This window comes from Cryptomeria japonica, chromosome 11 (genome assembly GCF_030272615.1).
Source record: "Cryptomeria japonica chromosome 11, Sugi_1.0, whole genome shotgun sequence".
Classification (NCBI taxonomy): domain Eukaryota; kingdom Viridiplantae; phylum Streptophyta; class Pinopsida; order Cupressales; family Cupressaceae; genus Cryptomeria; species Cryptomeria japonica.
In genome coordinates this window covers 322023420-322040504 of record NC_081415.1, presented here as the reverse complement: position 1 = coordinate 322040504, position 17085 = coordinate 322023420, and the positions used below count along the sequence as shown (strand labels likewise).

The window sequence follows — 17085 nt, the reverse complement described above, 5'->3', positions numbered from 1 at the left end:
GGGTGCAAAAGTTGGACAATTACTTGCCCTTGAGGCCTTTGCCCAAAGAAGAGGCCATCAAGCTCACCACCTTGCACTTAGATAGAGCTGCTCATGAATGGTGGTACCATGGGTTGGTCACCCTTGGCCATAACTTGATCAATACCTATGCGGAATTCACCAACAAGTTGATTGAAAGATTTGATACCAAGGATCTGGAGGTGAAGTTTAGAGAGCTTGCACAACTCAACCAACAGGGCTCTTTGGATTCTTTCATAACTGAGTTTCAGAGTCTTTCAGTTATGGTTAGTAGTATCTCTGAGAAGAGGTCAGTGGTCCTATTTACTGAGGGACTTGAAGAACCATTGAAAGGTTGGGTAAAAGCCTTTGACCCGCCCACCTTGGCTGAAGCAATCAAGAAGGCTAGGAGCATGGAGTTGGCTGCCCCTAAGCAATCACGAATACAGAAGGCCATCTATAAAAAAGCCAAACGTTGTGTTGGTTGAAAATTTTGTACACTTGGGGGAAATATACAAAATTGTGGTTCCAACCACAGCACACGAGTAAAAACTCTCCTAATTAAGGGAAGGCTCCCCCTATCTAACTAAAACTGAAATAAAAACAGGATGGGACAGCAATCTTCCTTCTTTCTTCAAGAAAGACAATATCCTTTTCTCTTCACAGAAAATGATAGCGATTGAATATGAACAGCAGTAACTACTTTCAAGTGAAATGAGAGAAAGGAAATGAAGTTTCCTGAAAGCGCAAAGACTTCCGTCACTTCCTTCGGGACGGGACAGCAATATCAAGCTCAAAGACTTGACTATTGGAAGTCCTATCTACCCTTTGCTATACTAAATTTTACAACGAATAAAAGATAACAGCTCAAAGACTGGAATAATCTATTCTTTCAACACAAAGATAAGAACTAATGCAAGCTCAAAGACTTGCTGCTATTTCTTGTCAAACAGTAATTTTTCCTCAAGAATAGACGCAAGCTCAAAGACTTGTTGCTCCTTCTAAAGATTTTCCTATTTTAATTAATCTTCTCTACTTGCAGCTCAAAGACTTCAAATCAAATTGGACTAAGCTCCTTTAGAAACACTTGCATAGAAGAAATAAAAAGATTCAAACTCAAACATGTAGCTCAAAGACTCAAAACTTGAGTAATCCTTCTTTATTATTCTTCAAAAACCTTTAATTCACATACATAAGCTCAAAGACTTCTTGCTGTAAATTTGGCAGAGTTTTTGCTTGCTTTCCCAAAAGATAAAAATTACAATAGACTCCTCAAGTATTTATAGAAGAGGAGCCTTAAGAAAAAGGTGGGAGGATCCTAACTAACTTGAGAGATTCTCTCAACCACCAAGACTCATTCAATAACTAACTGAGACTTCATTAACTAACTAAGAGTTACTCCAACTAACTAAGACTTATTCCAACTACAGTCCTAATAGGACACAACTTGTAGTTGACTTACATGTAATTACAAAAGTGCAAGTAATGTGTAACTTGCTTTTTACAAAAAATACTTTTACATGCAACTTGTCAAAACTAAATTACAACTAAAGATTACAAAAGAGGGAAAATTCAACTAAGTGTTGAAAAACACTTAAGTTGCATTTTGTGAAGACACAAATCCTTGAAATTTCTGGATGCTCACTTGTAGTTCATCGGGATTCGGTTCATGGGTGTTCTTGGCAACAACCATAGTCTTCACAATAGTGTCGTGACAGCGGAGGAGCGCAGAATTGTTTTTATCCAGGATAGACTGGATTTCATGCAGAAAGGCTTGGTGTTTCATCAATGCTTGAATCGAAGCTGCCAAGAATTGTTCGCTCCTCCATTCATTATGAATCCTCATCTGTAAATCAGCAAGAACTTCTTCTTCTGGAATCAGCTCTCCATCCTAACTTACTATGTTGCAAGAGGCCCTTTCACAATGTGAGACAATATCTCGGTAAACTTCACCCCGAAATCTCCTTGCATCACCGATCTCCTCAATGAGGGATTTAAGAACAAGGGTCTTGTTTTCCAGGAGTTCTTCAAATTCCAAGTACATGACCCTGGAAGAGATGATGGCATGCTCCTGCAAAATACTCAGCTGTTGTTGGGGCATGGTACGCTAGATTGTCAGACTTTTCTCAACACTTTCCAGATTCTTTTTGAGAGTGTTAGAAGTCGGATCCAGTTTCTCCTTAATGGTTTCTAGTTTAGACATTATTTGAAAAATGTCTTTTATTAATTGTACACATTGATCATGAAGTTGATCAACCCGGAATCCAGTGCTTGTACCTTTTGAGCAGCCCTTTCCACTCCACGAATTGATTCTTGGGAAGCAGAGGAACCTATGGAGTTACTCCCTTCAGCAGCAGGTTTTGTGATTTTATGAATGGCTGCCATAAGCTGTCGGTTTTCCTCTTCTAGCTTGTCTTTCTTTGCTAGAAGATCATCACACCTTTGCACCAGTGAAGCAACAGAAAACTGAGCATCATGTTTAATGACCTCATGCATTTGTTTGCCCAACTCTATCCTTGTAACTTTATAATCAGCAACTGACATTTCTTCAAGTGGCTTATCTGCAATAGGTTCCACAATTTCAACTACCTTCATCTTGTTGCTATCAACAGTTACCCTAGAGATAGTCTTGGCCTTCTTAGCAACTTTGGATCTGGACTGTTTGAGTTGCTGGTAATCAAAGGCATCAGGTGAGATTTCTTGCTTCTTCCTTTTCGGGGTAAAAGAACTAAGCCATGGAGGCAAAGTCATCAACTCCCCTCCAGTCACAGCCGTAGGCAAAGGAGAAGCAGTTTCTGTTTGAATCACCGTGGTCATCCTGGGAGGAATATCTATTTGGACAGCGACCACGGTTTGCTCAGTTACCAATGGGCATGAAGATTGCCTCATGAATTCTTCAAAACCAGAAGTGGAAGTATCAATTTCTGATAACTAAATGCAAATAGGAATATTCTCAGGAACTTTCAACACACTCCCTTGTTGATGAACAGGAGATGGCTCGTATGCTGAAATGGGAATTGCATTCTGAGGAGACTCATCCGCAAGCAAATCAGGAGGAGAAAGAGGCGTCTCGATGGAAACTGGAGGAATGACCTCATGAGGCGAATCTGAAACTGGAGACTTAGGAGCGTCATCAGATTGCTGCCCCTCTTCTAGATTATCCAGATCAATCACCTGTACATGGAATCGTGATTTTTCCTTCCCACGAACAGTCGTCTCCTCAGGAGGAAGCACTACTGCACGACTGACTCGTAACTTGATCCTTGTGCCCGAAGATGAAGCACCCTCCTTGTTGTCAATCTGAATCTCAAATTTCCGTCCAAGAGGCCCCGTAGAATCATCTTCTTTACCAACCTTGTTTTTGATAAGTCTAACAGCATTGCTTTTCAGCCATGCGTTAGTGTTGGCCAAGATAGGCTGAAATTTGTCAAGGATGGAGATGCACTCTTTGTGCGACCATTGGATCAAAGGAAGTGGAGCTTCCTCAACCCTCCGTGAAGTGTATTCAGGATCAAGTATATGCCCGTCATCAATCATCCCTTGTGGGATATCCGCCAAGTTCAAGTCAACAATTTGCTCAACAGTGAGCCTGCAGTAATCCATCTTGAGGACTTCGGCTTCTGTGCGGAAATCTACCCAGATGTCTTCAATGCGATGAACATGCACAAAGGATTTCTTGATCTTCTCCTTCATACCTCTATAATCAAAATCAGCTCTAGGTTTAAACCTTTTGAGCAACCTCCATGGCCTTAGCCTTCACAGATGTGACAAGGGAGTATCGGCCAATTTTCAATGGGTTTGTGGTAGAGATCCCCATTCCAACCTTGTGCTTAGCAGACTGAAAAGTGTGAACAGCCATAATCTGTCTTCCCAACTCCATAAGAATTATCTTATCGGTTGGGTATCTCGGAAGCATGTATGGCTGACCATCATAGCATCCTATCCTCATATAGGTGAAGGTGGGAAATTGCAGAAACAAACACCCATACTCAGACACCTTGACCCATGCCTCATCTGATACTCTTTTGTTCCTGAGATTTCTGTCAAACTGACACATGAAATATCCAAAGAATGCATCTTGGATCCTTCTGAAATGCAGTCTGCTGGATCTCAACGGCAACTGGTCATAATATTCTCAAACTGGTATAAGCGAGCGATCACCCTTGGTAGAAAGACCTGGAAAGTGTCTAAGTGATGCTGCTAAATATACCAAATAAGAATTCATGAAAAAGGTCATGGTGGTAGGAACTGCTGCAAGTTGTTCACACAAGGCATCGCTGACGACTTCCCCCCATGAAATGTGATGTGACTGTCATATGAACATAATGAACTGATACATCCATGGCTCAAAGACATTGGAATGCTCAAGGCCCATCATCCTGCTGAGAAGAGTGATGGTGTCTCCTATCTCCCATTTGAAATCACAACGGTACAACTTTGCCCACCTTGAGAAGGAAGGACGTGGCTCTTGGATCCACCTATTGATGTGCCGCTTGCAATCTTTTTCCCTTTTCACGTAATATTCCGTTGCACTTTCTTTGGTGATTTCCATATAAACAGGTGCAGGAGGTATTCTGAAGACCTTCTCGATTGTATCCGCATCGAGACAAATTATAGCTTCACCATCATCATTTTTTATGACTCTTGATTCCTTGTCAAAATGATGGGTGCATGCAAGAACGAACTCAGGTTCTAGGGCAGCCACCGAGAAGGAAGATGCATGGTGAATATGGCTATCCAGCAGGCGTTGCAAGTTATTATCCTGCGGATCTTCTACCCTGTTGACAAATTCTGCCATATCAACGTGCCCTATCTCCGTGTCTCTGATGCGATCCAAAGGAGAAGAAACCTAGGAAGGTGCAACCTCATTCTGATATTTGTCATATTTGTATTTCATTTTCTTTGGAGTTGGAGATGCCGGCAAATCTGACATTGATTGTGAACCTGGAATGCTATGATGAAGACTTAAGAGAGTTAAGGCAACGTCATAGTCAGCTGCAAATATCATTCTTCCTTCTCCAAATGGGTAAAACTTTGATCCTTGAACTTTACGATTTTGTGAGAGGAAGAGGGGAAATATGTAGAAATGGGAAAATCTTGACTTTGACGAATTTCGGATCTTGGGAGAATTTTCGCAAGTATACAAGTTGGAAAGGACATACATGCAATCGGGGTTTTAAAACCCGAATACAAGTACACTTGTAAATTCGAAAATGGAGAAATGGACGAAAAATGAGATTTTGACTTGCGGGAAATGACGGAAACGGAAATGACGGAAACGGAAAGTACGGATATGGGGAACATGAATGGATAGGAATGGGAAAATCCGGGAAAGTCATTTGCGTGAAAATGGGAAGAACTCTTCAACATGTAATCCAGTTTTAAAAACCCGAATTTGCAAGGGAGGGGTATTTCACACTTTTCAACTTGGAATTTTAACCAAAAATGGTTAAATTCCTTAACCGTAGGGGAAGAACAAGAATTTCTAGCGAACTTGTAATCGAGATTAAAAATCCCGAATACAAATAAAGAGGGAATTTTGGGAAGAACAATGCAATTCAAAAATTGCATACCAAGGGAAGAATCCTCTCACAAAAACCGATTTTTGGGGGAAGAACAACACATGCCAAAAAAAAAAAAGCAACTAAGAACGAAAATTAAGAAAACAAGAAAATAATAAAATGAAGGAAAGAAAGGAAAGAGAACATACCTTTCTTGAAAATGCAAATGCTTCTCCAAAAATGCAACCAATTTTTGGAAAAAAATGAAGGAAGACCAAAAATAGAAGCAATCCGCAATGCCAAACCCTTTACACGTTTTGCAAGAATGTCTTATATGGAAAACGTGGCAGCAAAATGCAAACTTGGAGGCACAAGAAGAGGTCAAATCTTCCTCAAATCCCAACGCCTTAGCATGGAAAGCAAAAACGATTCATCTTGTCAAAGATTCGTGGCATTAAACCCTTCCAATTTGCAGCCAAAGGAATCACGTGGAGGAAAAACGTGGTATTCAATGCATCATTGATGGATCATTAAATAGCTTAAATCTTATCCCAAACTCCACGCCTAGGTGAGAGAAGGGAAAACGATTTAGGAGAATGCAGATTTGTGGAGTGAAAAATGCCCAAAATGTGGATTGAAGGAACCACGTGTTAGCTGATTTAGCTCAAAAAAACAGTACCAATAAACCCTAAATGGCGAAAAATGTGTTTGTAAATGCATGAGAATAGGATAGAATCCTAAACACCTTGCATCCCCAACAAATCTTCACAAAAAATCGCTTTCACAACTTCAACAAATCCGTTTTTCTTGCAAATCGGGTTTTGGGAGACAAACAAGAAGTTCGAATTGCCATGAAACAATGAAAATCGGGTTTTGGGGAGGAAATAACAAGTTTGAATTTCACTTTTTCAACTTACAAGCCAAAATTGGGGTTTTTTAGACAAACAACAAGTTTAAAATTTACTTTTTCCACTTGCAAGGCAAAATCGGGGTTTTTGGAGCAAACTGCAAGTTTAAAATTTACTTTTTCCACTTGCAAGACAAAATCGGGGTTTTTGGAGAGGACTACAAGTTTTAATTACTTGTAAAAGGGAAATAAAATCCCTACAACAAGTAAAAAAGACTTGCACATATGTAATGGGGATTTAAAATCCCTATTACATGCAAAAACCATTAAAGTAGGGGTTTTTAGACCAAACTGCAAGTTTACTTGTAATTGAGCCAAAAAATCCCTATTTTAATTAAACAAGACCAAAAAACAATAAAAAAGACAAAAACAAGAAAGGGAAATTTAAAACAAACTGCGAGTAACATCTTTTAATAAAAATGCACATGTAATAAGCTAAAAATTCCCCTATTTCAACCAAAACAATGAATATCATTAAAACTTGCAGTTTGAAGAAAATTCTCCACCCGCAGTAGGGGTTTTAAAACCCGAAATTGAAGGAAAGACATAGCAAACGAACCCAGAATTTGACGAAATTCGAAACGTAGTTCGAGGATAGACTGAGGATTAAGCCAGTCCAAGGATTTGTCAAAATTTTGCCTCGGGAAGCGTTCCATAGAGTAAAAATTTTCATTTTTTCACAAAAAATTTAATGTAGTGGTCCTTCATTTTTGGAAACAAAAATGAGGACAACATGTTGTATGCTAAATCTGAAATACATATGCCAAACCAATAAATCAGACTTGTCTCATATGTAATTAGGAGATGAACTTTGGATTTTTTTGAAGGAGAAGTCTTAGTCAAGATCATCCTACCACAGTAACATAACTAATCTAACACAACATCTATCACACCCTTGACAAAAAGAAAGTTCACAAAACCACCGTGACAAAGAACATTGCATAGATGTGTGTCCTGCTTCTTACCCTCGTCTTAACGTATGGAAGGGTCTACCCATAGAAGATGCCACATGCAAAGGAGCTGAAATCTTTGATCGCCCAAAATTAAAATTGCTTGAGGACAAGCAATCTTGGGAAGGGCAGACTGTCATGCTCTGCCTGAGTTCAGGGTCACAGCCTTAATAATAAAAGCATAATCTATAAATTTTATGAGAAATAGCCAACCCAAATTAGAAACTACTAAATTCAACTATGACAAATTTAGGAAGGGCCGACTAAAACTAAATAAAGGGGCCAACTAGTTTATAGACAACATTCAAATAATAATTATTTCTTAAGGGCCAACCCCAGATTTAAGTCAAGCGCTCAGTTTGAAGAGATGCAACTCTTGCCAAAGGAGAAAGGGTGTTGGGAAGAGACACAACCCTATCCAAATGAAAGGGTATAAAAAAAAATCCCTCCAAGAAGGGCATCGTGAAGAATCAGATCAGATTGTCTAAAAACAAAAATAGCAGATCAAAGGAACCTAGAAGTTCTACATATATAATTTGCATTCATCGAATCAGAGCAGAAATTCCTATATATAAAAATTTCATTCATCAAGGAATTGGATCAGATCAGTTATAAATAATCTGCAACAGCAGACTTGGATCTAATTACGTGCAAATGGCAGACTTGTGATCTAGCAAAAAATTGGTATGCAATATGAGGGTCTTGCTTAACATATAATCTCATATGTAGTATTAGGATAATTAAGAATGGGAATTGTAAAAGCAGCAAAGCATGGGTGCTGTCCCAAAATACAACAGCCCAGAGGGCGCATAGTAAACTAGAAGACTAGTAGCAGCACATTAACAGAAAATTAATCGCAAACTACTAGGATCAAAACAGAACCAAAACAGCACTTACAGCAAAAAGAAACTAACTATAACCGTGCTTCTACAGCACATTAACATAATTAAAAGCAGTCTTAGTAATTTAAACCAAACTACTAAAGGAACCATAATAAAAGAGTCTTTAAAGTCAAGCCAATTCTGGCATAAAACAGTAAAGTAGAAAACATAAGGGATCATATCCCTAGCGGTTCTTTCCAATCTTGCATCCTGCCTACTGCAACAAAGTAGACCAATCTTCAGTTAGGAACTTGAAGAGTTCCTTGCATTTCTCATCCTCTTTGTCTTCCTATCTGGTCATCTCTTGCTGAAAAAGGAACAAGGTAGTGGCCGAGCTATGCCTCACTCTCAAACCAAACCTAGAGACACTTGCCATTTTACTTTTCAATTTAGTCAGCCTTCCATTGGTATTTTTCAGCTCTGCTTCCAACTCCGCACATTTCAAGCAGGTCCCCAACTGAATCTTTGCACAGGTCCCTAGAGGATTTGCAGTCTCTTCCACCTCGTCTAGCATCATTTCCTAAGTAAGATCAATAGGTCCATTGTTGCCGGAGTCAAAAACATGTGTTGAGCTATTGACAATCTCCATGTCCTCCCTATCTTTCTCCTCTTTCTTTTTTGACAGCACCTTTTTACACTTATTGATCATCTCCTCACTTCCATGATCTTCCCCCTCCTCCAACCCCGAATTTTCAATTATTCTTTTCTTTCCCTTCGTAACAGGCCTAGAAGCAAGCCTGTTAGATCTTCTTGGGGTACTGGTTTCCTCAGCCACTTCATCCTCAGAACCCACTTCACGGATAGTGAGTTTAGCCCTCTTGGCATGAATTTCCCCTTCTTGTTGGGTGAGGGAGTCTTTCCCTTTCCTTCCACCATATCAAACTCCGTGGCTTTATGTGTAGGGGTTTCCGGAGAGTTTTGGGCAGACCTAAGTTTAGGCTTCTTGATACATTTTTTCCAGTTAGGTCCCGGGATGTCAAGAATGCTAAGAGAGGGGCAGGCGAATTTGGGGCTTCCTAGACCACAATTGGTCTTAGTGGGCAAAGGGCTAAATGAAAATGATAGAGGCGGAAAATAAGGCCTTAGTGTATGGGGATGGGTTTTCTACCTTGGGACTTAGCACCTTCAATGGCCTCCAACACAAAATTTTCCAGAGAATGTAAAAGGAAAAACAGAAAGAAAACCAAAGAGTGGTTGCGGAAGTGATTGGGCAAGGGGAAATGATAAAAGTATAAAACTTTGAATCTACCCTAAAGTCTAAAATACTTCATTATCATGAGGCATACCTGGTCTTAGGGTTCAGGTAGTTCTTCTCTGTCGAAGCCACCATGGAATTTGACCGGGTTCTCATCCTCCCTAAAAAATTGATTAAGGTTCTCATTGTCTGCGACCCGACTCGTTTTCTTCTATTTTCTCCCCTTGGTAGGGAGTCTCGTAGCCTTAGCTATCACCTCTTCATTGATTTCGAACGAAATCCCTCCCATTGTCACTTTGCGATCTACCCATGATGAGGTAAATTGAATGGATAGAGTTTCATCATATCTATTCATACTTTCAACAGACTGGGCCACTCCTCCCTTCTTACAAATATGTCGAACAGTAACCTTGTTCTTGAATTCTTCATGCTTATCAAGCTCTATTCTCACTCTATCACCCCCCATTTTGTCGCTCTCAATAACAGTATACTTCACACACTTCAAATTTTCACTATTGGCACTATTCTTTTGAGGGAAAAAATAACCCTTCGGGAAAAAGAATGGGAATTGTTAATCCATCTAGATTCTTATAATTTTTTATTTAATCATTATATTCTCCTACGAACAATCATGTAGGAGTTGGCAAGGTAATACGATTGGAAAAGAAGATATGGATTACCCTCTAAGTAGGCCACCCCAAGTTGGATGGAATTGTCTTGGTTGGATGTTCCTGCCACTTGTGGGCCAAGGGGTCGAGTTGTCTTGGTTGGATGCTCCACGCCCTTGGGCTTAGTTGTGGTGAATGGTTCCAAGCACCCTTTGTGTTATACTCTCCAATCCCCATTATGGTTGGTTGTGGGAAATGAAAGAAGAAATCATGTATGGGTTAGTAAGGAGACATGGATGAGAAAGCAAATGCAGGTTCCCCCTCTAAGTAGACCACCCCAAGTTGAATGGACTAGAGTTCCTACCACTTGTGGGCCAAGGGGTCAAGTTGTCTTGGTTGGATGCTCCATGCCCTTGGGCTTAGTTGTGGCAAATGGCTCTGGGCACTCAATCGTGCTTTCCTTTGAAGTCCCTACAATGGTTGATTCTTGGAAACACAATTGTAGATTAGATCCCAATGAGTGATGTTATTTAACTTAAATATCTATTTGATAGTTAATGCAATTGATTATATATGCAATTATATGTTATTAGATTCCTAACCCTTATAGAAATAATTGGCCTTATGAATTATATTTCAAATGTTGACTAACATTATTGCAAGGGTTAAACCAAAGTTTATGTTGGAAAGGAAATTGTTAATTGATAAGTTGTATCTTAATGAGCTATATTTCTTATTTTGATTGTAACTTGTGTTTTTAGGGCAAGATTTAAGAATATCCCAAAAGGGACATTGCAGGTGTATCCTTGATTGATTTTCAAAGTAGCATTGTGGATAGATAAGCATTTAAGGAGAATATTTGGATTGACCCTAAGGATGGAGGTGTTGAGGATATCTCAACAATTCCTATTTTGGCAAAGGGATGTGAGGACTTCAATTGCACCCTAATTTATAAAAGTTGTGATCATATTTCAAATTTGATGCTTCCTACTATTTCATTTCAAGACTCTTGTCATCATCAAAAACATTCTAAAGAAGGTGAAAAAGTGAAAGATACAACATGCAAAATACAAAACTGGCTATGCATAAAGGAGTGGGATCCTAGTAATTCGGGCATTTTAGCAATTTACCCTAGTAGAGGATGGAAAATGATAATAGATTTTTGCAAGCGAATAATTTATGAAGGTTTCTTTGTTGCAATGGGAAATGGAAATGGTACAAATTTCCCATCTTCTTGATGGATCTTTTGCTTTTAAGATGACATCATCCCATAAAATTCACACATGAGCATGTGAGTTTATACAACAAATAGCAATTAGTTTATGAGATTATACTGTAGGTAGTATGTTCTTAACACCTATATATGATGAGAATTTATTGCGCTTATTGGAGGGTGAAGATCTTTTTATCCTTGTTGAAGATAGGTAAGAGGAATCTATCTCCACCATTTTTGGGGGGCAGCCAAAGCCATCAACACTACGGAACTATAATATTCCTATATTTCATTTAACAAAAGAGTGGGAGGAGAGGCACACATTGTCAAGAAGCACCGTGCTGGTTCTTGCACAGTAGAGTCAACCAATAGGTGATCTAAAAGTCACCTACAAGGCTTTTTGGGCTAATGGAAAGTGTACTTCATGTTGGTATGATCTTATCTGTAATGTCCCCACTTCGAAATATAATTTAATAATAAATAATAATAAAAAAATTAAAATACAATAGTAAAAAAATAAAAATTAAATTAAAATATAAAGGAATACAATTAAAATTTGACTAAAGTTAATGAATGGTCAAAAGGCATGAAATGATAAGTTGTGACTCCACCAAATATGAGGTATAAAAGGGAGAAGAGAACTTATTTGAAGGGGGGATAATTTGGGAATCAGAAGTGCAGATCTGATTGTGAAAGGTTGTGTCCCTTTCAAAGGGTAGAAATAATGAAGAGTTGCACTCTTTCAAAGGGTGCTAATGGTGAAAGGATGTGTCTCTTGCCAAAGGCCATACATGATGAAGAGGTGTGACCTCTCACTCACATTGAGAGATATAAAGAAAAGGAATCAAAGCATCCAGTGACATCACCATGGATCAGATCAGATCAGAACTGTTATAAGTTACAGGCAGTAACATCTTTGTTCTTGGTGGTATGCATGGGGATGTGCTTAATATATGAAGCCTAATAATGTTCCTAAGCAGAATTTAGTAGTAATATTAATATAGACTACAATATGTATGAGAGTATACTTAATTCCATATATATTCATGATACATGAGAAGTTAGTATACTCATAGCCCAATTACTTAGTCATTTATATTCCCCCCCATAAGGAGAGGCGTGGTGTTGTTAGGGAGAGGCGGAGTAAATCCATCCCCAATTAGGTGAGCCCCAAGGGTGGTCTGCATGGATGTTCCTGAAACTTGGGCCCAAATATGGAGGTGGTGTCAGCACGCCCTAGACAAGTAAATCCCCATCCAGGGTTAAGGATTTGGAAGGAAGTATGAATTGGGGTCTGAATATAGCCCCTATCAATTGTACAATGAATAAATATGGCCATCTAGTTCAATAAATTAATTTAAGGCATGATAGTATTAAGTAATGGATGATTGATTATTGGGAGATTGGCAGCGTCCTAGTAGGGGACATTACAATATCCAACCAATGCCATGAGGCTAAAATGACATGCATACTAACACCAAGAGAAATAGGAGACTCTAGGGCACTTGGTACAACAAAGGACAACTTTATCTTGCTCCTACTAGTGATTTTGAGCAGCAGAATAATTGTTTTTGCAAGGTGCCATCTACTTACCATGCTTGTGCTGATAAGGGGAATAGAGAATCCATGGATACACTGATGGTAGAAGGAGGTAGTTATGCTCCTTAAATTTTGTGTATGATGCTGGCTATGAAGATTTTCATTATCCTATAGGAACACAATCAAACCTCATAGAGATGTGTACAATAAGCAAATAGAGGAAGGTGACCCAAGAGAATGCTAATTCATAAATACTTTGAAGGACAAGCGTCATTGAGATATTTTCATTGATCAGAGATTGCTTTGGGATCCAAGAACTTGCAAAAGGGTTCAATCAGAAGAAGTTGATGGGTTAAGTCCATTGATTGTGGACAAGAAAGCTTTGCAAAGGGAGGACTATCAGGTCCCGTTTTTCAAACTAGGAAATAATTTAACAATTTAATTTAAGTTGTCCAAAAAAAACTTTAATTTATAAAGGGCAACTTATATTTTAATTTTAAATTATAAAAGTACCTCAAAATGACATTATAAAGTGTTCTTGAAAGAGGACCTAAAGTGATATTATAAAGTGTTACTAGGCATGGGGTACAAGGTGGTAATATTTTAAAAGGTCCTTAAGTCAATTTAGAATTACATTTTTTGAAGAAAAAAACAAACAGAAAATAATATTTTATTTCCTTAAAAGTGCATATAAAAGGAGTTGTAGATAGAAGATGGATTCCTGGTTATTATCAATTTCTTATTTCTTGAGAATGAACAAGAATTCTTCCTTGTTTTCCCTAGAACGAAAACCCTTTGACAAGATGGTTTCAAGGACAAAAAACATCCTAGCCATTCGATTAATTACATTTAGGAATTACCACTGTGCCACAAAGGTTGGATTTGGAGACAAAAACCCCAAATCTCATTTCGAGTGATTCCATTCAAGGGCCACCTTTGGTGCTAAAAGTTTCAATTTCTTTGGTATTTGCTGTTGTTTGCAGATTTGATTAAGTTTGTGAAAAATATTCAGTGTATTTTCAAATTTGAAGATTCAAAATATCTTTGCGAGCTATTTGAGTTTTTAGTTTAGTTTGTGAAAAATGGATTTGCCGAAGAAAATTATATTTATTTGTTTATGAATCTGTTTACTGATACACTAAAGTTATTTCTATTTTTCACTGAATATTAGTTGCTAATAACTGTTGAATCATTCTCTACATTGGCTGCTCCAATCTGGGTATGCGGTTCTTTATATTCAAATTTAAGTACTAGTGTTATTGCTGCCAATGTTTGGATTTGAAATAACATTTAGTAGCTGTTTATAATATATAGCAAAGGGTTTCAGCTATTAAATATTCAACTGCAGGATAGTATTAACAATTTCATGTTAGTTTTGGATGGTGTTCTTCGTCGCAATAGTTGCATATTAGTGTCGTAAGTTAAAATTAACAATTGTATATCAGTTTTGGATGGTGTCCTTCATCACAGCAGTGGCATTTTGGTGTCTATCAGCATTTAACACAGTTTGTGTGTTGAAGTTTCAACATTGAATTATGATCCAAAGGTTCAAAATTAGTTTTTAGATCATACAATTGCGTATTCAAATATTTTTAATTGTTTGAAAAACATCATTGGCAATTTTTTGGAGTTTTAGCAATGATAATACATTCTAAGGTTTGCATCATTCCATTTTTGTCACTTCAAATATGATAATGCTGATATTGTTTCTTGTAAGTGATTGTTTATTCTAAGTTTGATATTTCTACATCATTAATCATAATTTTCATGTTCACTCTTTAACAATATTGTTAAAGATCATGGACGGTTCACCACCAAAACCATGCTGTTATTGTTAAAAGATCTTGCACAGTCCATCGTCGGATCCCTTTAATTTGCATGTCATTATCTGTTATTTTGGCATTGATCCAAAATAGAATAATATAATTTTGTTTTTTGGCATTAACACATTTTCACTTGTAATCTATCATTATCTACTAATTTGGTATTCATCGAATCTATTAGTTTGATATTGTTTGTAATTTGGTTGGCTAGCCGTCAATAAGTTGTTTATTGTGTTAATTGTCCTCATTCTAGTCTCTATATGCTTTCAACCTTACGCACATCGAGATCTTGGTGATTAGAGAGAGCTAAGATTTGAATTGATTGTAAAAAATTTAGTATATTACAAAAACCTGCGAAAATATAGTCTACTTGGGTTGAAAAATGTCAAATAGGAGCTTGAGTCCTAACCCTAAACGCCATTTTTCTTCCCTCGCAGATTTCTATAGGATTTTACTAACTTTGCAAGATTTATCAACTGCTACAACCACACCAATCACTTATACAATCATCTCAAAGAAGCACAAAATTAGGAGCGTGGGAACGATAATTCCAAAGCACATCAATCGGAGGACGCTACCATCTAGAGAAGACACCAACACACCCCGAGATGCTAAGGCCAAAAAGAAGACAAAAGCACGTCCCAAGACACTAGCACCCCAAAAGGGTCATTACAACACCCTCTAGACACTAGCACAACTAAGGGGGCACCTACTCTAATCCAATTACAAAGACCTTTGTACATGTCCAGAAATCTTTTCACTTAACTTTCCAGCAGCTTCAACCCTTCTGTAACTGCCACACCTAACACTTAATCAGACACACATCTCTATCCCTACTCAATTTCCTTTCTAGATTCATTTTAATTTCAACTCTCATGGTTATTTTGCTTTAGTTTAATCTGAAATTGTTACTTTTCTGTTAAAGGAGAAATCAAATTAGTAAGTAGATTAGCACATCATGGTAAGAAAAACACATTCTAGACACTAGAGTAGTAATTATTATAATCTACACAGTGAAAGAAAAGATTATATCAATATTTTAAGGCCGCCCGTCTTTGAAGAAGACTATAGTTTTCAATCAATTGCAAAAACTGCAATGCATGAACATATAACCAGTCTTATTAGAATTTATTGTTTCTCTTCCTGGAAAAAAAATTGATATTTCTTTAGTTCCTTTAGCTTTTCTCAGCCCCAATCACCACATTCGGAAAACCCAATATAATGTTATATCCTATCTAACAAACCTCTATTGAAAGTTTCCCATTTTATAGGGGATCCTTCTAGAAAGCATATAGAGATGCAAAAACAAACTTTTGGAGTCCACCGATGTCTAGCGACATCAACAAATGGATCTCCAAGGCGGGGACGCTAGAACTGAACCAGACGGATAATTATCCATGGTTGGCATAGTAACTAAACAATCCTTCTTAATCAATGTTCATCAACGTGCTCTAGAAATAGTGGCATTGCCTGGAAAGAGCCTTCCTTATTCAAACACCTGTAGCAGTTCTTATCTTTTAACATTTCGGATGAACAGTACTCTACACTTCAAATCCCAATGAAAACATTTGGCAAAACATATTGGGATCTCGCCTAACCTGATTAAAGGAAGAAATAAGGTAATTCAAGAATATTACGGTCAAATGGTCCGTACAGGAATTCGGGCCAGTTACGGTGAAATGATAGACAAACCCATGTATTCCAAGGAAATTTGGCTGTTGTCACTACTATAGATCCTGTGTTTAGGCAAAGGGGCCAGAGCCCTGAACAAGAATTACTCATCCAATTGTGGTAGCTAAGCCAGTTTAAAATTCCCGATTAATTAGTCAGATTAAGTCTGAGATAAATAGATGTTAAATTAGAGTAGCACCTGTGAATTTCAGGCTAAAGTTTATATGGTTGTGAGCTACTAGTATTCCTGACATTTGCTTCTGAGGTCCAATTGAGCTGTACCAACTTGAAGACAGAAAGAAAGGCCATTTGAATTTGATGGGTAAGCCGTGACTCATTGATAAATAAGTAGTTTACTTACTTAAATCCTGCCAAGGAGTAAAGATCGAAGGTACGCCAAAACGAAGGCCACATTGCAAACAGCAGTTGCTTCTGCTTAGTGTTTCTTCACCCTTGTTGTCAAGTATGGAAGTGCTGTAATTCTGCATCGCCTCAGCCTTCCCCTTAACAAATCATTTCGCATCGTGACTTTTCCTCCTAACCTTCAACTGTCTCCAGCTTACACTCTTAATGAATAAACAAGTCAATTAATTATTTTATGACGTAGAAGTCTCAACTTATGAAATATTGAAAATATAAATATAAGTTTTCCATGTTTACCTATAATTTCAATAAAATATTGGCTGCCCCGAAAGCGTAGTCTTGGAGCTAGATACTGTTATGTTAGATAAGTCAAATTAAATTTGCACAATTATGTAATTAAATTTTCTATATTTATGCTATTTTTCATTTAGCTTTTA

General features: G+C 37.8%; 1 protein-coding gene across 6 annotated transcripts in view; it reads right to left on the bottom strand.

Moving 5' to 3' along the window:
* Positions 1-16878, bottom strand: part of LOC131065049 (protein TRANSPARENT TESTA 9) — a 213334-nt gene extending 196456 nt beyond the window's left edge. For 4 of the 6 annotated variants that reach the window (XM_057999422.1, XM_057999423.1, XM_057999425.1 and 1 more), the window contains exon 1: positions 16647-16878. In XM_057999422.1, coding sequence (XP_057855405.1) covers positions 16647-16699 — 53 coding nt within the window. In that variant the 5' untranslated portion in view covers positions 16700-16878. The remainder of the gene's footprint in view (positions 1-16646) is intronic. The other 2 variants (XM_059213876.1, XM_057999426.2) reach the window with 2 other exon arrangements.
* Positions 16879-17085: the final 207 nt, after the last annotated feature.